Source organism: Pseudophryne corroboree, chromosome 1 (assembly GCF_028390025.1).
Source record: "Pseudophryne corroboree isolate aPseCor3 chromosome 1, aPseCor3.hap2, whole genome shotgun sequence".
NCBI classification, from domain to species: Eukaryota; Metazoa; Chordata; class Amphibia; order Anura; family Myobatrachidae; genus Pseudophryne; species Pseudophryne corroboree.
The window spans coordinates 1,005,019,782-1,005,046,027 of record NC_086444.1 but is presented as its reverse complement, the minus strand read 5'-3'; the positions used below and the strand labels follow the sequence as shown (position 1 = coordinate 1,005,046,027).

General features: G+C 39.6%; 1 protein-coding gene across 1 annotated transcript in view; it reads right to left on the bottom strand.

The window, feature by feature from the left end:
• GALNTL6 (polypeptide N-acetylgalactosaminyltransferase like 6) overlaps window positions 1-26,246 on the bottom strand; it is a 1,932,308-nt gene that overhangs the window by 1,074,786 nt on the left and 831,276 nt on the right. Inside the window, exon 4 of the mRNA XM_063920636.1 lies at window positions 8,854-9,020. Within this exon, the coding sequence (XP_063776706.1) occupies window positions 8,854-9,020 (167 nt within the window). The remainder of the gene's footprint in view (window positions 1-8,853; window positions 9,021-26,246) is intronic.

Sequence of the window (26,246 nt, the reverse complement as noted above, 5' to 3'; positions counted from 1 at the left end):
AATCAGACTATTCACATGATTGCTGTGCAGAATAAAAAGCCAAAAATCAATAGACAATGGTTATCCTTAGCAAACTAATGTACTTTCTTTCAATATAGCTACTTTTCTCTGTCATGACTCTGAACCAAGATTGCTTTACTAACACCTTCTTGGAATGGAAGCTTTTTTTCCCCATAAACACAGACTGCATTCTTTCATTTACCAAAATCCCACATCCTAACACAAATACTCGATAATTAGCTTTTCCATGATACTTAAAGAGCTTGAATACATGTCAATAACCAATCCAAAAGGAACTATTAAAAAAAACTAAGTTTATTCCCATATGGGGTAATCCAAATTTTGTTCCCAGTCTGGATATTGGTTTGTTGAATAGAAAATTAAGGGAATTATGTCCATAATGGATATACTTGATCCAGATGGCACCCGCTATCCTTTTTATCATGTAAAATTCAAGGCTGGTCTTCCTAATTCTGTAAACCATAAGTGTATTCTTTTTTTGAAATGCAATGCCTGAACTTCAGATGGCCGCCTTTTAGCAGAATCCTATGTACATAGGGGCAAATTCAGTATGAATCCCAAGTAGCGATTCGTATGGAATTTTTGCTGAGCGGCCGCGGGTGCATGCGCAGCAGTCTCTACTGCGCATGCGCCCGCATTTTCTGCGGGGGGCTGCAGAAAATACAATCGCCTCTGCCTGTCAATCAGGCAGAGGCGGTCGAGGGGCAGGAGGGGGCGGCAACACTCCATTTTCTGGGTGGAAACGGAGCGTTGCGGAGGTGTGCTAGCCCAAACGGTGGGCTGGTACGCGTGAACGGGGGCGTGTTGGGGGTGCGGCTACATGACATCACATGCAGCCGCTGTGACAGCAAAAATGGCGCCGGGACTCCTGCGGCTGCCGCTAAGCTGCGTCGGCAGGAGTCATCCTTAATTTCTGCTAACAAGCAGAAATTGCATGCTGTTCACAATTTCTACTTGAAGCAGGGGGCGGTCAGCATGCTGGGCGGCCTTGCCCAGCGCTGGGTGGCCCCCAGCATGCATGCTAATGGTTAGCAAATTCTGCTGATTAGCAGAATTTGCTAACCTTACTGAATTGGCCCCATAATCCGTACATTTACCAGAATCCGTGCATAGGAGATCATTCTGAAACAGATGAGAGCAATAGTTGCCTTCTAGTGTAATAACTTAGTGAAATTTGGAAATAAATTTATGGTGATACCAAATGCACATGCACCATGTGATTAACCCAAAGGATTGCTTTGGGTATAACTTATTTGTTAACTGTGCTCTTTCAACAGGTATAGCAAATGTCAGACTTTAAGTGGTCTATTCATGAAGCAGTGAAAAGAGTGGAGAAAAGGACAAGTGGTGTAGTTGCCCATGGCAACCTATCAGCTTTGAAGGAAGCTTTTATCAAGTACATTTTATAAAATGTAAGGGAAATGCTGATTGGTTGCCATGGGCAACTTCTTCACTGATCTGTTTCACCACTCTTTCCACTGCTTAATGAATAGACCCCTAAATGTCTTATGAGCTCCATAGCAAATAGAAGTGAAAAATAATAAAGTGTAATACGTTTAAAAAATACATTACACAAAGGATAAATATTAAGCATACATTTAAAATGATGCAAGAACTGGAATCATGTAGCCAAAGAAATGGAAGGATCCCAAAAAGAACTGACTAAATGCGTTTCATCCATCTCATGAAGTCCAGAAAACATTATACAGTATGCATGAAATGCATTAAGGCAGTTCTCCTGTTTGGGATCATTCCTTTCATCTGGCTATTTTGTTCCAGTTATTCAGATAAGCTGTATGCAAACAAAACTTTTGTGCACTATTTTAAATGTGCGCTTAACGTTTTTATGGTCAATTAATTAATTTTTAAACATATAATGATATATGTAGACCCCCTGCTATAATAATATATGTAGACAGTAGAACCCCTGCCCTTTTTGAGGACACACAGCACTCCCTGAAAGCTTGCTGGAAGATTTAGTTCTTCTATTACTCTATAATATTGTTAATCCATTTAGTGATTTTGCTTAGACTCCAGTATCTAGGGAAAATGTTCATTCGGAGTAGAGATGACAACTAGTGGAACGGCAAGACAGAAGATCTTACATTTTTTAGCATATTTTAAACTTTTTAAACTTTTGAGACATTGATAAAAGCTCTAAGTGTTTATTTATGAAGCATTGGGTTGTCAAACCCGATGCTTCTGATTGTGTTTATGCCCAATATTTAAAAGGGTAGTGATTTTAATAGATGTTTCTTGTTAGTAAAAGCACTGTCCTTTTAAATATCGAGCATAAACACAATCAGAATCTCTGTTTTACAATACAACGCTTCGTAAATAAACACCCCTTTTAGTAACAGAGGTTGTAGACAAGAATCAATTGCTATCCAAATTTTTTGGAAAATTGCAATGGAAATGCCAGATAAGAAAAGTGCATTTTGTCTCATCATTTTGTATACACTATGAAAATTACATTTTTATATTAATTGTCTATTATGGTAAATGTGACTGGGACTTGTATATAACTGTACCTCAATACAGTGCTTACTTTCATGAACTATTTCTTTTACAACAAATGTGAAATGGACAGCTGAGATACAGTTAAACTCTCTGAAAAGAACATATACTCATTTTCTTTCAATCATCATGGATTTTCTTCCATTATGTTTTGAGGTTGAAAATATAACCAGACAAAACTTTGACCAGGACAAAACTCATTTTGTTGAATATTACTCAGAGTGGCACAGCATGCTATGTACAATAGGTTACTTACAAAAGTTTTATTTTCCATAGTTTTACAGGAAATTCATATGGCTGGTGTAATGGTTAGCATTACTGCCTCACAGCACTGATGTCATGGGTTCAATACCCACCATGGCCCTAACAGTATGGAGATTGTATAGTCTCCATGTACTTGTGTGGGTCTCTTTAAGGGTACACTGGTTTACTTCCACACTCCAAAAATATACTAGTAGGTTAATTGGCCACTATCAAAAATTAATATATGTGTGTATGTACATGGGCAGACTAGATGGGCCAAGTGGTTCTTAACTGCTGTCAAATTCTATGTTTCTATGTAACTTTGGTGGATAAAAGAAATATAGGGATGGAGATGCAAACATGGGAGCAATTGGTTTTCTATGTTTTGCATACACTGTAATAGGCACAACTTTTTTATTTTATACCGATCCTGAAAATTATCTTTCATTACATCTAATATTAAAAGCTAAGACAATTCACAATAATTAATATAATTTGCTTTCACTTAGTGTTTATGGGTTTATGAATGTCATCAAATGTATTTTCACTTTTAAACAATTTCCATTTTATTCTAATTGCATAAACATGCATATTACTGTGTGTCCATTTTATGTTTATTAAGTAAATAAACTTTAAATATCATGTCAAGGGGGTATATTTGGGGTTTTTGAACACTTTTCTGTCTGCAATCTGCCCATTCAGGGTAGTAGCCAGAACATCATGGGCCCAATAGCAATATTTTTAAGGGGTCCCTCTTCCAGTTCTTCTAGAGAGACACCTCTTCACAGCAGTTGTGAATTTTATGCCCTTCACTGTGAGCTAGTTAATTTTCTGTAACATAGTAGTACCTTAGTTAATGTTATTCCCGAAAAATATCTCCCTGTGACGTCCTTCTCGCTGTATCGATTATAGTATCCTAATTATTACAAATTGTCCATAATTATTATGTTCTACTGCTGTAGATGATTGTTTGTAGGGAAACTGTTCTATGGACTGCTGCCAGAAACAAAGTTTCAAAGTATAAATGTAGCCATTTATCCTACGTAACACAGGTGATTAGTATCATAGAGCTGATAATAATCCCCAAAGATAACTGGTAATTCAAGCAGCTATCACGGTGCACATGTAAATGAACATATGCTATGGCTGAGTTTTTTAGTCAGTTGGTGGTATACAAATAATATGCAGGTAAACTTAATTGGACAATTGTAAAAATAGAAAAAGAAAAAAGGAAAATGTCAGAAGGAAAGCGGGGAGGAATAGGTGACTAAATGCCTGGTTTCTGCTTTTGGAAATCTGTTAAAAAGCATCGAATTTCCAATGAGAGAACCACCTGGAGCATATGCACCACTCCCAAGACCTGTATCTGCTGTTAACTTTTTCTGCCCAGTTAAGGGCAAAGTTAATGAGAGTGCAGGGGAGAGGTCCCTAGCTAGTATATGACACCTGTATTGCTGACTGCTTGTAGGCCCATTAATGAAATGAATTGAGGACAGTAGAAATCTTGGTCGTTACTGCATATGAAATCTGTATTTCATAGAAACTATTCAAATTTAATAGCTATGTTTTATATCCATTATCTTTTATATAAGGAATTTTGCCTCTTCTTTCTTGAGTGTTTTTCATATATGCCACAGATTTAATTGTGAACTTAGATAACAAGGTGATATTTCAAATAATTGTTGTTATTCATTTCATTAATGGGCCTACAAGCAGTCAGCAATACAGGTGTCAGCAGATTTCCAAAAGCAGAAACCAGGCATTTAGTCACCTATTCCTCCCCGTCTTCCTTCTGACATTTTCCTTTTTTCTTTTTTCTTTTTCTATATTTACAATTGTCCAATTAAGTTTACCTGCATGTTATTTGTATACCACCAACTGACTAAAAAACTCAGCCATAGCATATGTTCATTTACATGTGCACCGTGATAGTTGCTTGAATTACCAGTTATCTTTGGGGATTATCATCAGCTCTATGATACTAATCACCAGTGTTACGTAGGATAAATGGCTACATTTATACTTTGAAACTTTGTTTCTGGCAGCAGTCCATAGAACAGTTTCCCTACAAACAATCATCTACAGCAGTAGAACGTAATAATTATGGACAATTTGTAATAATTAGGATACTATAATCGATACAGCGAGAAGGACGTCACAGTGAGATATTTCTGGAGGCATAGCTAGTCATACCACTAATTGTCTCATTTGAATATATGTTTTATGTAGTATGTCAATGTGAGTCCAATTTCAATAAAAATTAAGTTTTAGATTATTAGTAAGAGTGCCCCATAAAAAGAAGTAGTCTTTTCTCTTTGTATATCAGTCGATTTGTTCTTTACAACTCAAGGGAGCACCGCCAGTTTTTCTATTTGTCAATTTAGAATTCTATTTCCCCCATAAGTAGTGGGCATCATTGTGTTATAAGATATTGTTATTTCTGTATTCCGGCTCATATGTACACTATACCTATATAATTGTAGCTCAGTGCGCTATTTCCCCCACAACCAATCCAGTGTCGCTGTTAATGTTATTCCCCATAGTAGTGCCATAGTTTATTTTATGAACCACAGTAGTGTCCTAGTTCACATTATGTCACATTTTAGGGCTGCCAGTACACATTATGCAACACTGTACCCATAATTCCCATTATGACATACAGTGTCCCCAATTCATATGATGCCACTTTACATTGCCTCCAGTTCATAATATGCCACACTTCATATGGTGTCACATTACAGTGCCCCAGTTCATATTTTGCAGCTTTATAATGCCCTCCAGTTCATTTTATACCACATTACAATGAGTAAGTAAGTACAAGGGCACACCTAGATATATTGCAATTCCCAAAACAAAAGTTTGCAATGGTCCCTATTAAGCACCCAATAGTGAAAAATGTACAGTATGTATCACTTGTAACTCTGACAGGGATGGTGGGCCCCTCTCAGCTCTGGGCCCCATAGCATCTGCAATCCCTGCACCTATGGTAGCTATCTTCTTGCTCCCATTTACTAAAGGCAAAACAACAAAAAAAACATTCAAATGACCGATTTTTGAATATTTTAGAACATTGGCTCACTATCAATGTTATTTTTCTTTCTTTTGTTGACAAGAATGCAAATCCCTGTATTAAATATGGATTGTGACTAAAACCTGCTGGAAAGCCAACAGCAAACACCTATAAAAAAAAACCTGCCACTGGCAAGCTTAGGCAAAGCACTGCATAGATCACTATGATTTGTTTAATAATATTGTTATAAATTGTTAAAACATTTTTTTTTAATTGCTTGGAATTCATCCCATAAGTTAATAACCTTGCCTGGGCCTCATAGTCTAGGCTGGTATTGGATAATAGGAGGGACATCATGAAGTCCCTGCTAATTTCCAAAAATCAGTACTGGGTTGAACCAGTCAGGGCCGATGATACTGGTGCAGGGGGACATATTGCATGGGGATATGACCCCAAAATAAGTCTCTCTTCCCCAAGAACAACCAGCACATCCTAAGAAATGAAGCCAAATTGACAAATCAGGGCATCCCCATTCATTCCTATGGAGAATGTACCAGAGTTACCTCGCTATTGCAATGGTGTGCCGGAATTTTTTTTGTTTTGTCAAGAATCAGGATGATACTGTACAAGGACAAAAGAGGACGTGACCCCTTCATATTGAAATAAATTAGTGTACAAGTGATGTCCGGGGGTGATTCTGTTTAATCGAATACATTATTTGTGTGTGTACTTTTATTTTTTTTTATTTTTTTGAGTACAGGTGCCAGTGTACACTTGATTCCTGAGCACGCTGGCACTTGTGGTTCAACAAGTGCCATCATTCTGGGACAAGCTTTAGGGGACCTGTAGTCTACCTGTAAAGAACCATATTATTTAACTATTTATTGTTGCCTTTATCTATGCACTTAAAGGCCTTGGGGAAGGGAACGCCCACTTTCCTAGAGATTCCAGCTCATGGTTCATCCTAATACTGGCTACTGGAAAATAGGAATGGAACCTACAATGGTTCCCCCCAGGCTGGTTTTTAAGAGGGGGGACTCCTTGCGGTTTTTTGTATACATTAACCATTTCTAGCAATACTAAAAAATAAATAAAATAAAGCTATAAAATAAAGCCAGCTCAGACCATAGTGGTTTGTGCAGTGTTTTTACTATTCTGCTTATTGAGGTGGGTTTGTCTTCTGATTTGCTGTGGTATAGTGGGTTGGAATACAATGGGTATCAATAGCAGATGGCAAAAAACAGTCAAAAATAATGCACAGTAAATACTGGGGGGTTTTAGACTGCAACCACTATCAATGCCTGCTGGTTTCAATCCGATGTTCAGATCTGATGGTTAGTATATTTAATCCAAGGTTTCTATCTGAATCAGAACTTTTCCTCAACACAACACTTAACAATTAGATCATGCATTGGTCTCTGAAAAGCATAGTTGTCTCATATCATCAGCAACATAATGGCAGAAACTCAAACAAATCACATAATAAAATATTTTTTTATAATCTATCAGAGCTTTATTTTAAAAAAATATATATATATTTTTTCAAAACTTGAGAAATCATTTCATTTCAAATCAGATGAATTGTATTCATCTCAAATCAGATGTATTTCGAGCTTATAGCTATACAATGTAGGACTGGGCTCGCTGGCCATGAAATACAGTTCTGCAAAGTCTGGGGGTCTGATTCAGGTTTGTATGCAAAGCAAAAAAGCGCACAACTGGGCAAAACAATGCCGCACTGCAGATGGGGCAAATGTAATATGTGCAGAGAGAGTTAGATTTGGGCGCGGTGTGTTCAAACTGAAATTTCAATTGCTGTGTAAAAATTAAGCTGTCTATCATTTTGTGGGCTACATGCAAAAGCAGACAGCATTTACCAAGCACAGAAACAATATAACCCACATAAGTCTGAATATATTTGCACATTTTACATCTGCCCCACCTGCAGTACAAAATGGCTTTGCCCAGTTGTGTGCTTTTTTTGCTTTGCTTACAAACATGAATGAGGCCCGGAGAGCACAAGTGAATACCACTCATATTAATTGTAAATAAAACTAAGCTTCATGTCACTTGTATTTTCAAATCTAGCTATAATTAAAGAATATACTGTCCCAACATGCTTAACAGCCAGTGCCTTAGCGCACTTTATTTATATACAATATATAATGTAAAAATAGTATTTTTCTCTTCGACTTTGGTAAAAATAGTAATTCAATGCTATGTTATCTTGTGACAAGAGGTACCACAAGACATGTGCAGGGTAGCTGGCACCTGAAGGTCCTTGACAGATCAAAAAGATATGTGTAGTCTTTACTGTACAGAAACAATGGGGGCAATTCAATTAACCCTTGGACCAGACAATGACACTGCTTCCTACCAAACTAAAAGACAAATATATGATCGCATTACAATCTTGTCATTCTTCCATCCTGATGTCCAATTAAATGAAATGCTTTGTGTAATAAAACATTTTGAGGACAATCCTGACAAGCCATTTGGAAAAATAAAAGTTAATAGTTTTATAAAATATAAAGAAAAAATATAATCTCAGTAATGCTTTGGTTTTCCAATAGAACACTACAATACATATAAGAAATTCAAAGGAAACATTTTTTTATTTCTACATTTTGAAAGGTTTTTTTAAGGCTTAATAAAAATAAATAAAATAAATTAGCAGCGATATAATAAATGTTATAATTTTTAACGTTTAGTAACGTTCAAATATTAAATATATTTAGTAACCTTTTTTATTTAAATATAATTAAAATGCATTATTTGTATTACTAGGGTCTAAAGGGGGTAGTCAGAAATGTTTGGGGTTAAATAAAAATGTAACTAAAGGTTCTTTTAAAATTTATATATTATTAATACATTTCAAATTAAAAATTTTAAAAGCATAACATGTTGCTTTATTTCAAACAAATGGACTTCTACCTTTGATTTAAAGCAATTGATTTTTTAAAATTTGCTAAACTTTTTTAAAAATACATTTTTTATTTTTGAAATAATTGCATTCAGCAAAGGATTAAAACAGTAAATGAACCAAAAGCAGTATTTCTTACCTCTGTCACTGAAGTCATCCACCAAGATGATTTCTTCTATCAGGCTGTCCGGAGTCCTGTTGATTACACTGTGAATGGTCCTCAGTAGAGATGTCCATCCTTCATTGTGAAATGGAATAATAATGCTGGTGTTTGGGAGCTTTTCCAAATAAAGCTTGTGCTTGCAACTGAAAGAAAGTATAATTTGTGTTCATCATTTTGTATTTCTACAAAAAAACTGCAAACAATAAAAAATAGCCTTCTTTTTACTGATTGAGGGTGTGAGTTGAATTGCTTATGCTAAGCTAAGAGTCATTTAGTATAACAAATACTGTAGTAAGCATTATTAGCTTTCATTAGACAAATATTACCATGTCATACAAGTATAGAAATATAAAGACAAAAAAAGCCTTGTTTACTTAATAACACCTGTAAAATCTTTGCCAGTAGCATCCGGCTGTCTTTTTTTGAAAATATTATTCTCCCATACATAAAAAAATATTAATAAAATCTCAAGGCTGTGCACAATTATTAAATTTTTTACATGTTATATTTTTATAATATATTATTTATATTTTATATTTTTATTTATGAGGACTCAGAGCAGGCATATTGTAATTGTATGAACACTTATGTGAAAATGTGCATCTCTTAATGGAAACCCCATGAATCAAGAATAATATTTAGCATAGCCTCACTACTAAAGGTGTGTACACATGGTGAGATAGATCTGTAAGATTTTGACTATAAAGTCAAATTCTTAAGGAAAGTTAGTGCACATCTCAAGGTGTTAGGCAGCTTGTGATACCGATTTGATCCCTTGTATAGTCAAAAATGGCACTTAGTCAAAATCGTACATAGCCAAATTTGAAAGTGCAGATTAGTCAAAAATCTCTGCTATCTGGGCTCTAGGGTGAGTTCAAGGGAAATTGCATAGTCAAAATTGGGCATAGCAAGGATCTCACCGTGGGGGTAATTCTGAGTTGATCTCAGCAGGAACTTTGTTAGCAGTTGGGCAAAACCATGTGCACTGCAGTGGAGGCAGATATAACATGTGCAGAGAGAGTTAGATTTGGGTGGATTATTTTGTTTCTGTGCAAGGTTAATACTGGCTGCTTTATTTTTTACACTGTAATTTAGATTGCAGATTGAACACACCACACCCAAATCTAACTCTCTCTGCACATGCTACATCTGCCCACCTGCAGTGCACATGGTTTTGCCCAACTGCTAACAAAGTTCCTGCTGCGATCAATTCAGAATTACCCCCCGTGTGTACACACATTAACACAGTTCTTACTGTATGTTTTGCCATGTACTGTACTCACTTCCTTGCAAAAGAACTAATGTCAGTGGAATCAACAATACAATGAGACAACATCTCAGTATTGTTATACTGCAGAATAAGGTATTTATTGTATAATACAATGTACTTTTGTTGCGGTATTAAAAAAACTTTTGTAATACTTAATAGAATTAAGAAATAATGATTTGTGTTGCTATGAATATATAGATGGCAGTGTTGCAGCAGTGTACACAAACATATACTTGTTTATTTCTACTGAACTGTTTTCTGACTTGTAAAAAGAACATGCTCATGAGGCGCTAATAATGAGGCTATTACACTAATGAGCATTTAATAAAAATTTACATTATTTAACCTTATAAATGTAGTTTCCAGTTCATACATAATATTCCTTGTCTGCTTTTTATTAACTGTATGCTAAAAATTCATGTATCAATATGGGGCATATGTTTCAAACTAGTGTTAGAGAGTGCTAAAGTAATTATTATATTGTGATGTCCTGGAGCAGCCCAGCCAAAGAAATTCAGAGGGACCCACACCTCAAAACTCACCCTACAACTGACATACAGTATTATATATATTTTTAGGTCTCACTTCATTGTACCTTTGAATGTGCAGTCAGAAAATGCTAGGTTCCCTACTTAAGATCAACCTGCACTTATTATCTTATGTGTATTACTGTTGTTAAACCACATAAATAACTAAACAGGAATTTAGATACCAAATGCAGGGTATAAATGTAATAATAATACTTATTTAACCCAATGTGTGATCTGAAATGCAGGAACCCAGCTAATTAAAACAAGTGAGGGTGAATGGGAGGAGTGCCAAAACAGGAGGAAGGAAGCCTTGCCTTCCAGTGTACAATATATACACAAATATATTGGAAAAAGGGGGGGGGGGAGGCTGGATTGCACATCCTATTACTAAAGATATCAAGAGGTGCTATATTTGTGTATATAAGGCCCTATTTAGAGGTAAGTCCTGAATAAATTTATAGAATGTGATAGTATTAGGAATGTTAGGGACCCATGTGATGAAGTCACCTGGCTGCTGTACATGGGCCCACATATTTGCGCAAATGTGTGCTAAGAACTTCAATTATACTCCATGTTAATTGTAAGGGTTTATTTAAATTATTTTTACTATCAGTGTTCTCAGTGCTAAGAGTGTGCATCTGCGTCTTTCTTCCTCCAGCATAGTATTAGAAGCCTCAGCATGATAGCACCTCTTGATATCTTTAGTAATAGGATGTGCAATTCAGGTGTCCCCCCCCCCCTTTTTCCACTGTATTTGTGTATATGTTTTACACTGGAAGGCAAGGCTTCCTTCATCCAGTATTGGCACTCCTCCACTTCACCCTCAGGTGTTTTAAATAGCTGGGTTCCTGCATTTCAGATCACACATTGAAATGGCACTATTTAGAGGTAAGTCCTGTTTAAATTTATATAATGTGATAGTATTAGGAATATTAGGGACCCATGTGATGAATTCACCTGGCCGCGATACATGGACCCACATATTTGCGCAAATGTGTGCTAAGAACTTCAATTATACTCCATGTTAATTGTAAGGGTTTATTTAAATTATTTTTACTATCAGTGTTCTTAGTGCTGGGAGTGTGCATCTGCATCTCTCTTCCTTCAGCATTGTATTAGAAGCCTCAGCATGATAGCACCTCTTGATAGCTTTAGTAATAGGGTGTGCTGTCCATGTCCCCCCCCTTTTCCCAATATATTTGTGTATATATTGTACACTGGAAGGCAAGGCTTCCTTCCTCTGGTATTGGCACCCCTCCCATTCACCCTCAGGTGTTTTAATTAGCTGGGTTCCTGCATTTCAGATCACACATTGATAAGGCCCTATTTAGAGGTAAGTCCTGTATAAATTTATAGAATGTGATAGTATTAGGAATGTTAGGGACCCATGTGATGAAGTCACCTGGCCGCGGTACATGGACCCACATATTTGCACAAATGTGTGCTAAGAACTTCAATTATACTCCATGTTAATTGTGAGGGTTTATTTAAATTATTTTTCCTATCAGTGTTCTTAGTGCTGGGAGTGTGCATCTGCATCTCTCTTCCTCCAGTATTGTATTAGAAGCCTCAGCATGATAGCACCTCTTGACAGCTTTAGTAATAGGGTGTGCAGTCCAGGTCCCCCCCTTTTTCCAATATATTTGTGTATATATTGTACACTGGAAGGCAAGGCTTCCTTCCTCTGGTATTGGCACCCCTCCCATTCACCCTCAGGTGTTTTAATTAGCTGGGTTCCTGCATTTCAGATCACACACCGATAAGGCCCTATTTAGAGGTCCTGAATAGATTTATAGAATGTGATAGTATTAGTAATGTTAGGGACCCATGTGATGAAGTCACCTGGCCGCGGTACATGGACCCACATATTTGCGCAAATGTGTGCTAAGAACTTCAAATATACTCCATGTTAATTGTGAGGGTTTATTTAAATTATGTTTACTATCAGTGTTCTTAGTGCTAAGAGTGTGCATCTGCATCTCTCTTCCTTCAGCATTGTATTAGAAGCCTCAGCATGATAGCTCCTCTTGATATCTTTAGTAAAAGGATGTGCATTTCAGGTTCACCCCTTTTTGTTAGAAGGGGGTCAGGCCACACCACCCCTGTTGGCCATGCCCCCTCCCATTACATGGGCCTAGCAGAGCTGTCTGTACCCCTGGGGGCATCCATACCTGTCCCTGACTAGGTGTGCACAGGTCAACCCTCCACTTCTTCCTGCTTTCAGTCTCACACCACCCTGTATGCTCCATCTAAATCTACAGGCAGGGACACGGAAATGCCCATTTTCCTGAAGATCAACAATGCATCAAACTATAACAATAGGCCCCAACAAAATGTTTCCTGTGCTAGGGACACAAAGGTAGTATACAGCTTGATCTCCAGAAAGCAGATCTCGGTTATGTGGAGAAACAATAACTTAATTTCCCCTCTGATGGCAATAGAGCAGCTGTATGTAGTTAATGTTAGCAAAGGCTGCTCTACTGCAGAAATGCAAGAACCATCCATGGCCAGTGATAAGACACACTATGGGCATCTAACTTACAGCATGTGGCAGCAGAAGGAGACACATACTAAAGCACCCCTCCTCCACCTCCTACTACCACAGCAGTGTTTCCTTGGGGAGAGTCAGTGCCAAATTACTGGTGGCAGCTCCCAGTAATGACTGATTAAATCTATTGTAAATGCTGAATACTGTACATACACTGAGAGCCGGGCTAGTGTACATGGCCAGGGATCAGAGCCAGCCTGAGCTTATTTTTTTGGTAAGTACAGAAAAATTTGTGCATCCCTTAATGGTATAAATTGTTTAAAGGGACAGCAACAAAAAGGGGTGTGGTCTCAAAAGAAAGGGGTGTAGCCACACAATTGTACCCCCAATGGTACAGGAAGATAATGGATGACAGGAAGATAGTGGGTGGCTGGTAAGGAAGTGGTGACAGGGAGATAGTCTGTGAATGATGCAGGGGTGACAGGGAGATAGTGGGTGACCCAGTGCCACTTAGCAGCATTAAAACCATACACTCCAGGTGCAGGTGTCCTCACCTCAATGGATCCCTCCCAGTTAAAGGGTGCTGTGCTGAGGTGGGTCCTCCTACAGTTTTCATCAGCCCTGGATGCAGGGACTGCACAGTATCCACTTTGCCAGTGGTGTCCAGGGAGCGGAGTTGCTAGTGGTTTTCCTTGGGGCGGGGTTGCCGGAGATGTCCTGGGAGCAGGGTTGCCAGTGGCTGGCGGTGCCTTGGGAGGAGGGGTGTACAGAGAATGCAGCCGTGGCACCCTCCACAGTGTGATTCTCTACGCGGCTGTGTACTCCGTGTGATTGTCGGCCTGGCCCTTCCGGAGATATAGGATATAAATAGTTAGGATAACTCCTAACTGTATATAATAGATGATCCCAATTGCTTAGAGAAATACAACAACATGAAGGCTGCTCATCTAAAAGAATAATCAAAGCACTAATGATTAAAGCGCCTCAGTATTTTTTCCACACAGTGATTCTGTGCGCACTGTTAGTTACAGCAGAGACTGCTTTCTGTGTGGTCTGTTATGGTCTGAATCTCTCCAGTGCGGGTCCTGATCTTGCCTTGCTTGGTGCTCTATTGAGCTTCCTGGTCAATATTTCGGCACTCGTTCTGTCTCCCCTCTCTATGCTCAGGGGCGGATTGGCCATAGGGATCACCAGGAAGATTCTTGGTAGGCCTATGTAACTGTGGAACCTATTTTGTGTGGTCATGTGGCCTCACCCCCACATGATAGGCAGTCCACCGCATCTCTGCAGTACAGAAAATCTGCCATGGCTACATGGTACAGTATGTTATACCTCTTGTGCTGCCCATGTCAGGCAACATCTATGAAGTTTTACAGGGCCCCTTGTCTCGGACACAACTGCAGCACAAGGAAGGCTGCAATTACCTACAATCAGGACCTATGAGGACGGATCCTGTCCCCCTCAACAGACCCCACCTCCTCATCAGACCGCACCCACATAAGGGTTGCTTCTACAAATTTCCCCGGCTGGTTTTCTATCCCAAACCATTCCTTACATACATAGTCTAAAGCTCAGAGCACTATCTGTTGAGCTTTGGTCCGTCTGATCCTCTCTTTGACAGTGACAGAGAGTGGCACGTTAAAATACAAACACAAGTATAAATGTACAGTAACTACAGTTTATGCTACAAGTACAGATGTAGAACATAAATCCACAGTAACTATAAACTCCAAGTACAAATGTGCAGTTACACTATCAAACTCCAAGTGCAATGTATCAATCACTTATTTTATTTATATATCCATATAGTTTATTTATTTATTAACAGTTTCTTATATAGTGCAGCATATTCCTTTGCACTTTACAATAGGAGCAACAGTAATAGAACAAAACTGAGTGATAACAGACAGACCTAAAGGTAGGAAGACCCTGCTCACAAGCTAACAGTCTATAGGGAAATTGGCATTGATACACAAGGATAGGTGCTACCTATTGCATAATGGTCCTACCAGATTGCAAAGGTTCTTAATGGGCTGTATGATAAGGACATCCAGCAATGTTGGCCAAGGGTCATAAACAGTGGTTGAAGTGTAAATTTTGAAGAAGGGGTTTGGAAAGTGAAGGATGCATGCTCTGGAAAAGGGGGTGTGGTCACTCAAAAGGGGGCATGTCTTTAAGTGTAAGGTACCACACCTTACACATTATGCACCACAATAGTAGTACCCCTTATACTATCTAGTACTGGTGCCCCTTACAGATTATGCTACACAGTATGAGCCAAAATTCACTAGGAGAGTGACATCAGGGACAGAAAGTGACAACAGGGACAGGACGTGACAGTAGAGACAGAGAGAGTGACAGAAGGAGGTACAGTACAGTAAGGACATACAGTAGGGAGAGAGAAAGGCAGCAGGTTATGATTACCTAATGGGCAGCAGTGTGGAAGAGAAGGCTGTGAACTGTGGTCGGCGGCAGCGGCGGTGCAGAGGAGGAGGCTGTGGTTGGTGGTGGTGCAGAGGAGGAGGCTGTGCTCAGCAGTGATGGCTGCTTTGGCATTCAGTGCGGCTCTCTGTGGCTGTGTCCAGTCCACCTATCATTTCAAATCTGCCATGGACCGGCAGCCAATCAGGAACAGCCGCGTGTCTGCTCCTCAGTGGCTGAGAGTTTGAGAGCTCCAATTGGCTCTTGAATAGCGACAAATTTGAAATGATGGTGGTGGTGGGTCTTCAGCAGTCAGTTCTCGAAGTGCCGGTATGCCATACCAGTGTATTCCGGACCACTTTGAGCACTGGTCATAAACCATCGACAGTTATCATATTTTCTATATAACAACACTGCCCTCACAAAAATCAACACATCAGGTTTCAGGATTATATGCCACATGTATAATTCCATCCAACAGTCCACAATCACTATGGGGGAGATTTAACAAAGCTTGAAGTTCCATTGTGACCTTTGAATGATGAAGCTGCAGTGCCATAACACTCCCAACAGAAACAGCTCTTGCCTCTTGATACTCACAACCCAGTTGCAACCTAGAAAGACCCACTTCACATTAGTCCCCATACGCATAAGATACACCTATTGCGGCTTCGGACACATCATGCTGCTAATGCGCACAACATGTTTTGCTATTCAAACTCGTGCAGTTGGCATTAAATTGTGGAATGTGCTCATTTTCACATGCATCCAACTCAGAATCACCCCCTAGCTAACACCAAAGGATTTATGTGTAAAGTGCCATTTGACATACATTTTAGGCACTCTCCATCTTAGACACCACCTGAATCTTCACTACATTTTTGAAGAGTATATTTGCTTGTTTGTTTTGTCAATTTTATTTCATAATTACATTTTGCATTTTTTTCTAAAACTTTTAAGTAGACATGGTAACCTTTTAACAAAATATTGTAACATTCATGTCATATGAGACTTGCCTTTGCATTGAGCATAAGCAGCCTGACATCCTCAACATTTATTTATTAATTGTTTTGAATGTTTTTACACCACCTTCTTAAAGGCTGCTCACTTAATAACCATTAGTTCAAGTGCTATAGCTGACATCTACTTGTTATTCAGTGATACTGGGTGTGTCTGTGTGAGACTGGGCATGTTCATGTGTGACTTTGGGTGTATCCGTGTGTGACTGATTGTGTCACTGTGTGATTCTGGTCATGTCTGTGTGTTTCTATGTGAGTCTGTTATTGACTCTAGGAATGTCTGCATGACTCTGGGCCATAGGAGCCTCCGTATCCTAAGTGCCCTGTGCCCAACGCCCCCCAAACTCTTAATCCAACATCAGAGCTCAGGCCATCTATTATTATTTTTCAAAATGATGACATAACTTTTATCAGCAGTCAATTTTAATATATAGATTAAAATCCTATAAGGGTAACAAAGTATCCAGGTATCATAGCTAAATTAATGTGATATGGGGCCAGCACAATGACAAAGTGGCTAACATTTCTCTGTTATGCCTGAGAGCAGATCAACACAGAAACTGTTTGTTAAAGAATTAATCCATTCCATCTGTAATAGTAATGACAAATTGGCACACAGTACAGTATATCGCTAAGAGCCTCATTTATCACCATCTGCATCTGAAGATGCGGATGACAGGTGATAAAATCGGGAAAACTTGCAATGCGATAACTGAGTACATTGCATGGATGTATTAATTATTGCATGCAGGGACAGAGCTTGTGAGTAAGTTCTGGGCCTGCAAATGCCCTCTGCAGCATTATCAGGGTAATTGCAAAAGTACCCCAATATTTGCATTAGCTTCATCACATCATTACCAATGCATGGCTTCCATTGCAGGAACGATAATGCCCAAACGGACTATCGGATTAAAATTTGGATTGCATCTAGAGTGTATAGAATTTAATATACTTCAAAAATGCGAAAGTCCTCACTCACTCACTCACTCACTCACTCACTCACTTACTCACTCACTAATTGACTCATGACTAATTTTCTTACTTCTTACTATGTTAGGTAGATGAAATTTCACATAGGTATTCTGCAGGTGGTATGTAGGAAAACGACGTAATTAGAATTTTAACAAACCTCCCCTAACGGGATGAAAAGGGGGCTAACATAATGACGTCATTACCGATGCTACGGGTACTCCTCAGGTATCACCAAGAGCCATGGATTAATATTTACCTACATTAAGACAGTCAGATTTACAGTTCTATAGATTTACCAAAATTTTAACACGCATTTATATTTACAACTGTGAAAATCAGAAACTCCTGTGCAAAGAATGGGTAGACCAGCTAGTAGAAATATAAGAATAAAATCATAGAATTTGGTGGTAATTTTTAATCGCCTGTATTATTAACCTCAATAACATTCATTTGCACTCATTTCAAGTCTATTCTGAACACCTCACACCTCACAATATTGTTTTTAGGCCAAAAGGTTGCACCAAGGTAGCTGGATGACTAAGCTAAGTGACACAAGTGGGTGGCACAAACACCTGGCCCATCTAAGAGCACATAATGCAAAGAAAAAAAAGAGGTGCAAGATGTAATTGTCTCGGGCCCTCCCACCCATTCTTATGTTGTTTAAACAGGACATGCAGAGTTTAATAAACCCATCATTTCAGTGACAGGTGGTCCCCCTGGAAAATGCTCGCCAAGTTCTCACGAATAATAGCTAGCTACAAACATACCACCTCCTTCTTTGATGACTTTTCACATTATGAGACAAGGCAAGAGAAAGAGGACAGTGTCAATATTAGAGAGGCACATGCAATCAGGAACAACACATAGGCTTTCACCTCCACTTCTATATTGGTGTGGAACGGAAAGGACTTCAACCAAGCAAATATATAATTACCACATTACTGGACAAACTGAAAAACTAGGGGCCAAAGCCTCCAAATTTGTACCCCATTCTCAATGTTCAGGGATTAAGATAATCTTGGATATAATGCTGGGATGCAAAAAAACTGGTGTATACCACAGGATCAAGATTGGAAATTTTAACCTCCACAGATTGTGGGGATTTATATTGTGAAAATCTCATGGGTTTCTTTTTTACCATTTTTTTATTCATTTTTATTTACATATTTTGTGGCAGATGCCTTATTTTTGTTTTTCACAGCTCCCGGTTACACAAATGTGAGCATACCTGTGTGTCTTGTTTATTTTTTTCATATTTAATATTTAAACAAAGCAGCCCCTTGAATGTTTTAGCAGCACCTCCTGAGACCTCACAGCAGCGCCGGATGGGGCAAGTTCAGTTCAGGTAGGTTGGGTACAGTTCTAAGCAGGATTGGGAAATTAATTTTTAGTTAGTGAGCCCCTGCCCTAGTGGAGCTTACCACTCTACAGTCGAAAATAATTTCATACTATAAGTAGGACTGTGGGAGGAAGCAATGCCAGCCTCTGTGCCCACAGCATGCCTCAGCCTGGCAAGCCAGACATCTTCCTGGCTGTAATCCACCATGAGACTCCATACTGGTCCTTATTCAGTAACTGTTTGTGCCTCACAGGAGCTCCTGGCCCTTCTAGTGCTGCAGTGCAATGGAAAGTTAATGCAATGCAAGATCACAGAAACTCTGTTCTTCTAACACCGTGAGGTCTTACGATAACCCTACACAGCCCTTAGGAAAAGAAGATCCCTGTACAACAAATGCGCATCTTCTAAATCAGTGGTTCTCAAACTCGGTCCTCAGGACCCCACACAGTGCATGTTTTGCAGGTAACCCAGCAGGTGCACAGGTGTATTAATTACTCACTGACACATTTTAAAAGGTCCACAGGTGGAGCAAATTATTTCACTTGTGATTCTGTCAGGAGACCTGCAAAACATGCACTGTGTGGGGTCCTGAGGACCGAGTTTGAGAACCTGTGTTCTAAATAAATAGTCCTAAAATGTGTAACATCAGTAATAAATCAAAATTAAGGTAACTAATTGGAGCCATTCATTTGAGTGAGTCACTAACATGAAATAATTGAGAAGAACCTCTCTCTAATGTTCCGGCAGAAAACCTCACTTTTACCTCTATGGCAGTTGCGCTGGATTATGATTCTGTCTTTTCTGAGTCACAATGACTTTGGCCACAAATGTGGTCTCTTCCCACTTTATTTAAAAACACTTTGACAAAATAGAAATTTCAATTTCCACCTTTGCGGCTAGTTTTCACAAATCTGTTTGTGATGTTGAAGCTTGTTTCAGATCTGCTCCAAGCTTTCATTTAAACCTAGGATCAAGTACAGCAACACCACCAGAATTATATGGCTGCACCCCTGGACTTATACAGCATAGACAGCACCCCTGGAGAATTTCACAACACAGCAGAGAGGCAACAGAACCCCTGGACTTAAACAGCAATGGGGCAGCACCCCTGGACTGATAGGGCAGAGGGGCAGCCCCATTGGAATGATGTGGCAAAGAAAAGAGGTGCAAGATGGAATTGTCCTTGGGCCCTCCCAATCACCTTTATGTTGTATAAACAGGACATGCACACTTTAACAAACCAATTATTTCAGGGTCTGCCACACGACTGTGGCTTAAATGATTAGTTTGTTTGGACCCCACCAAAAAAAAAACATTTAATTTTTCCATGCACAAACTGGCTCTACAGTAGCAAGATGTTGTCCTCATCCTCAGACACCCCCCCCCCCCATCCCCTTCAGTGTTAACATCCTCACACAGAAATAACATTCAAACAAACCACATCATATAGGTATCAGTGGACTTCTTATGCTATTACCCAAAGTTTCTGAACTTGACAATGACTTATGATGAACGCACTGCAGGTGAAGTATAAGAGAGGATGTTCCTAGGTGGTTATCGTCCTTACTCCTACTTATTATGGATTTACAAAGGCAACAGATGGCTAGACACCTGTTGTCCAGATTTGTGGAGAAATAATTCCACACCGAAAGGAGGCTTTTTTTGTATTTTCCCAAGACATGACAATGGGCTTTTTCATCCAATGGCCAACAACTGTCTCCACTGGTGCCTTTTTCAAACAAACCACATCACCATCAGAATCCTCTTCATCAACTTCCTTCTCAATGCCAGCTACACCCATATCCTCCTTATCCTGGTGTACTTCCCCACTCCCCTTCAACAAAATCAACACTGGCTCCCATTCCCCTACAGAATCCTCTTCAAACTCCTCAACCTCACATACAAGGCCATCTCTAATTCCACTGCTCCCTACATCTCCAACCTCCTTTCCCTTCATACTTCCTCCCGCCCCCTAAGGTCGACTAATGACCGTTGCCTCTCCACCGCCCTGGTCACTGCGTCCCATGCACGAGTTCAGGATTTTGCACGTGCTGCACCCCTTCAGTGGAACGCACTCCCCCGCTCCATTAGACTCTCCCCAACCTTGCAAAGCTTCAAACGGGCTCTAAAAACCCACCTATTCATCAAAGCGTACCCTTCTAATGCATAACCCAGAGCTGAAGCCGCGCCTCCATCCTCTGCCTCATGCCGTGAACATCTCAGCTTTGCTTGCATACTGCCATCAGGCTACCTCCCGCTTGCCTGCACCTCTTGTCATCTGTCTGTCGCCCCTCCCCAATAGATTGTTAGCTCTTCAGAGCAGGGCCCTCTTTCCTCTTGTTATCTAAGCCCTCGTCTCAACACATTTCACTCACAGCTCTCCCCTACTCAACGACCATTTTTATCCTGCTAGTAAAGGCTCATCTCCATCTATGACCACCAGCCTCTAGTAGTACGATGATCACTCCCTCAATACTTACATCTTAGCTGTACTATGTCTTGAGAATGTGTGGTGCTCTGTTACCTGTACTCTATTTCTGTTATTTATTTACTGTAATGCAATGTTTTGTCCCCTGTACTGTCCTTTGTACGGCGCTGCGAAACACATGTGGCGCCTTATAAATAAAATGTAATAATAATAATAATAATAATAATAATAATAATACTTCTACAGAGACATCCTCAATCTCAATATCAGCAACTGGACTGGTGGTGCTCCAGCCAACACTTGCAGAGGGCGTGCAAATGGTGGTAGGAGCCTCATCTTCCCATACAGTATTGTGAAGGTCAGGCCTAGACATTGCAACCACAGACAGTGCCAGCACCCCTGTATTTTCACAACACCCCTGTAGTTTTACAACATACAAACAAGGCCAGTGTACATTTATTTTCACTGCACCCCTGTATTTTTACAGCATACAGGACCAGTGTACTTTTATTTTAACAGCAGTTCCCCTGTATTTTTACAGCATACAGGACCAGTGTACTTTTATTTTAACAACAGCACCCACTGAATTTTTACAGCATACAGGATAAGTATACTTTTATTTTAACAACAGAACCCCTGTATTTTTACAGCATACAGGACAAGTCTACTTTTATTTTAACAACAACGACCCTATATTTTTATAGCATATAGGACCAGTGTACTTCTATTTTAACAGCAGCACCCCTGTGTTTTTACAGCATACAGGACCAGTGTACTTTTATTTTAATAACAGCACCCCTGTATTTTTGCAGCATACTGGACCAGTGTACTTTTATTTTACCAGCAGCTCCCTTTATATTTTTACAGCATACAGGGCCAGTGTACATTGATTTTCACTGCACCCCAGAAGTATTACAGCATACAAGACAGGGCCAGTGTACTTTTATTTTTAAAAACAGTACCCTAGAGTTTTTACAACATACAAGACATGGCCAGTGTACATTTATTTTACTGCACCCTAGAATTTTTGCAGCATACAAGACAGGGTCGGTGTACATTTATTTTACTGCACCCCATAATTTTTGCAGCATAAGAAACAGGGCAGTTGTACATTTATTTTGCTGCAACCCAAACATTTTGCAGCATACAAGACAGGGCCAGTGTACATTTATTTTATTGCACCCCAGAAATTTTGCAGCATACAAGACTGCATTTATTTTACTACACACGTGAATATTACAGCATACAAGACAGGGCCAGTGTACATTTATTTTACTGTACCCCAGAATTTTTGCAGCATACAAGACAGGGCCAGTTTATATTTATTTTACTGCACCCCAGAATTTTTGCAGCATACAAGACATGGCCAGTGTACATTTATTTAACTGCACCCCTGAATTTTCACAGCATACAAGACAGTGCCAGTGTACATTTATTTTACTGCTCCCCAGAATTTTTTGCAAAATAGAAGACAGGGCCAGTGTACATTTATTTAACTGCACCCCTATTTTTTTTACAGCATATAAAACAGGGCCAGCATACATTTATTTTACTGCACCCCTGCATTTTACTGCATACAAGACAGGGCCAGTGTACATTTATTTTAACAACAGCACCCCTGAATTTTTACAGCATACAAGACAGGACCAACATCCCTGTATTTTCACTGCATACAGGAGGAAAGTGCCCCTTCCGCTTTACAACACAGTGACAGCCAGGACAGCATCACCCATGTACAGCTGCAGCACCCCAAACAGCACATGAAACACCAGTGACAGCCAGGACAGCACCCCTATCAGCACAGGTACATAACAGTGACAGGAGCAGCACCCCTAAAGAGCACACACTGACCCCACCCGACACCACCACCCACAGAGACAGAGGTCTAGCTCCCTCACTCTCCAAGTCCAGAGTGAAAATGGCAGTGACACGCAGCTGTTTATATGGAATCCAAAACCTGCGAGAATCTAACAGCAGAATGATAACGTTTTGCTTCGTTCTGGTTTCCGAGTCTTGCAAAAAGTCCCGAGCCAGACTCGGAAACTGACTCAGAATGGGATTTTCGTGGGGTTCAGTTCTCTGAGAACTGAACCTGCTCATCTCTACTCTTAGCATACAAATTTATTTCTTCTCTGCAAGGGCCATATCTATCCTAATACGCATCTTGGATGAAGATGGGATGTGATAAATACACCCAAATTCACACTGACATATTTGAATATATCACAGGGTTGTATTAAATATTGAATGCAGGGTCAGTAGTTGCGAGAAAGCTATGTCCATGTGAATCCTCTTTAAGTTCTCAGGGTAGTATTCATGAAAATTACTCTGAGACTTTGACCGTGCATGCACCGCCAGCTAACCCTCCCCCACCCATTCTGCTAACTTCTCCACTTCTTACTGTCAGGGAAAGGTGATCGGTATCCAGCTCCTTCTCTATGTGTGTCCAGTCAGCTGCTGTTGTTGTGAAACTCCTGGCTAACATCAGAGCTGCAAATCTTGTAGCATCAGCTGACCAGGAACACACAAAGAAAGGCACCGATCCGTGGCTGCAGTAGCGTGCATGTAAGTTTTATTTTATTATTTTCCTTTTTAACTTTTTTTTCAGTGAACAGCATGTCGTCTAGACACACATGGCTGATCACAGGTGTCATGCCTTCCAGCATAGTGTTTAAACTCATTTTATTTCTGTGTCACAGTAACATTTGTTATCAACTCCCTCCAGTGGTCAGCACAGAAACAACTCAAAGTTGTCTATTATTTTTTGTCCCTCAAAACTTGTTGTATTTAGTTAGCAATGCATGCTGGGTCAAAGAAGCTAGGAGTAGCCATTTCTATTCACACATGGACATAGACTAGCTACACATCATCCAGCTGGCACTCATATTAGATGGTGAGTTGGTGACTTTAATTGTGCCATCATAAACTTGTTTAGTCAGCCAGGCATACTAGCTATATTTGTAGTGCTGTCATTTATGTTTTTGTACATGTAATAGTTATTTATTTATTAACAATTTTTTATATCATTACGCTTTACAATTGGACACAATGATACAACAAAACTGGGTATTAAACAAACAGTCAGAGGTAGGAAGGCCCTGTTCGCAAGCTTACAATCTATAGGGTAATAGGCATTGGTACACAAGGAAAGGCATTATATATTGCATATTTGTCCACCGGATTGCAAAGGTTCTAGGTGGGTTGCATGATATCACATCACAGCAATGATGAACTCTGGTCAGAAAGAAGGGAAAGTGAAGAAAGAGAAAATATGTGGAGGATATGTGCGGACTGTACAATGGGGAAATAATCGGATAGGAAAGCTTATGAAGGCTGAGAGAGCAGTTCTGGAATGTGATAAGCTAGCCTGAAGAGGTGAGTTTTCAGGGAACATTTGAAGGTTTGGAGACTAGGGGAGAGTCTTATTGTGCGTGGTAGGGCATTCCACAGAGTGGGTGCAGCCCGAAGGAAGACCTGCAAATATGCATGGGAGCAAGTACTGAGTGTGGATGAGAGAAGTAGGTCTTGTGAAGATCGGAGAGGTCGGGTTGGGAGATATTTTGAGATGAACGAAGAGATGTACATTGGTGTAGTATGGTTAATGGCCTTATGTGTGAGTAAAACAATTTTATATTGAATACGGTATAATACAGGTAACCAATGGAGGGACTGACAGAGTGGATCTGCAGACGCTGAATGTCTAGCAAGGAAGATTAGACTCGCATCTGCATTCAAAATTGATTGTAGTGGTGAAAGCCTATGTTTGGGAAGACCTGTCAGGAGACTATTACAATAATCAATGCGGGAGATGATGAGTGCATGGATTAGAGTTTTTGCAGTGTCTTGTGTAAAGTATGGTCATATTATGGATATGTTTTTTAGATGCATGTAACATGATCTTGAGACAGATTGAATGTGGGGAGCAAAGGACAGTTCTGAGTCAAGTATGACACCTAGGCAGCGAGCTTGTGGGGTAGCATTGATTGTTGAGTTCTCAACAGTGATAGAGATATCAGGTTGGTAACTACTATTGGCCGGTGGAAATACAAGTAGCTCTGTTTTGGAAATATTAAGTTTGAGGTGGCGAGATGACATCCAAGATGAAACAGAAGAAAGGCATTCAGTGACCCTGACCAATACAGTAATACCAATTAAGTTTGTATACTCATGTCACATGTACTGTATATGCATGTTTGCTCTTTACACATGCATTTCGTAATTGTGCCTTATTGTTTTATTTGCAGTTTCATCACTTTCATCACAATTGTATTGCATTATCTCATCATCTGTTACATACATTTATGATTCCTTTTACTAAATAATAAACACCATCCGAGTTTGGCAGGCATCCCACACCTCCCGGGATCTTAGACGCCATTATATCCCACTGATGAATTTTAAATTTAATGTATTATAATAAATGAAAGATTGCCATATTTTACATACGCATGATATATGTTTAAGGATTTTAGTGTTACTATTTGTATAGTATGTATATACCAGTTGTTAAATACATGTCATCACAGATGGGTCCTTATTCACCCAGCATCTATACTCCATACAGCACGAGGTACCCGGCACAACTGAAATTCTCTGAGTAGTGTAGAATACCATATTTTTCTTTACATTTTGCTTTTAATTCGCATTTTAGACACAGTGAAACACAGCTCATTGTATACTAGAGATGCGGGGCTGCAACTTTAACCACAGAGAAATTAGTTTTAGACACGTACAAGTCAAAGATGAATCACAATGGGACTTGTTATAAGAATAAAGCACTTGCTGCTCTCATCAGAGCCCTTCTTACGCAGATTGAGTGGCAAAAACTCAGTTTTATTAATGGGAGTCACCTAGGACTTGGTGCATTGGGAGGGGTTACTTGGCGCACCTTGGTCAACATTG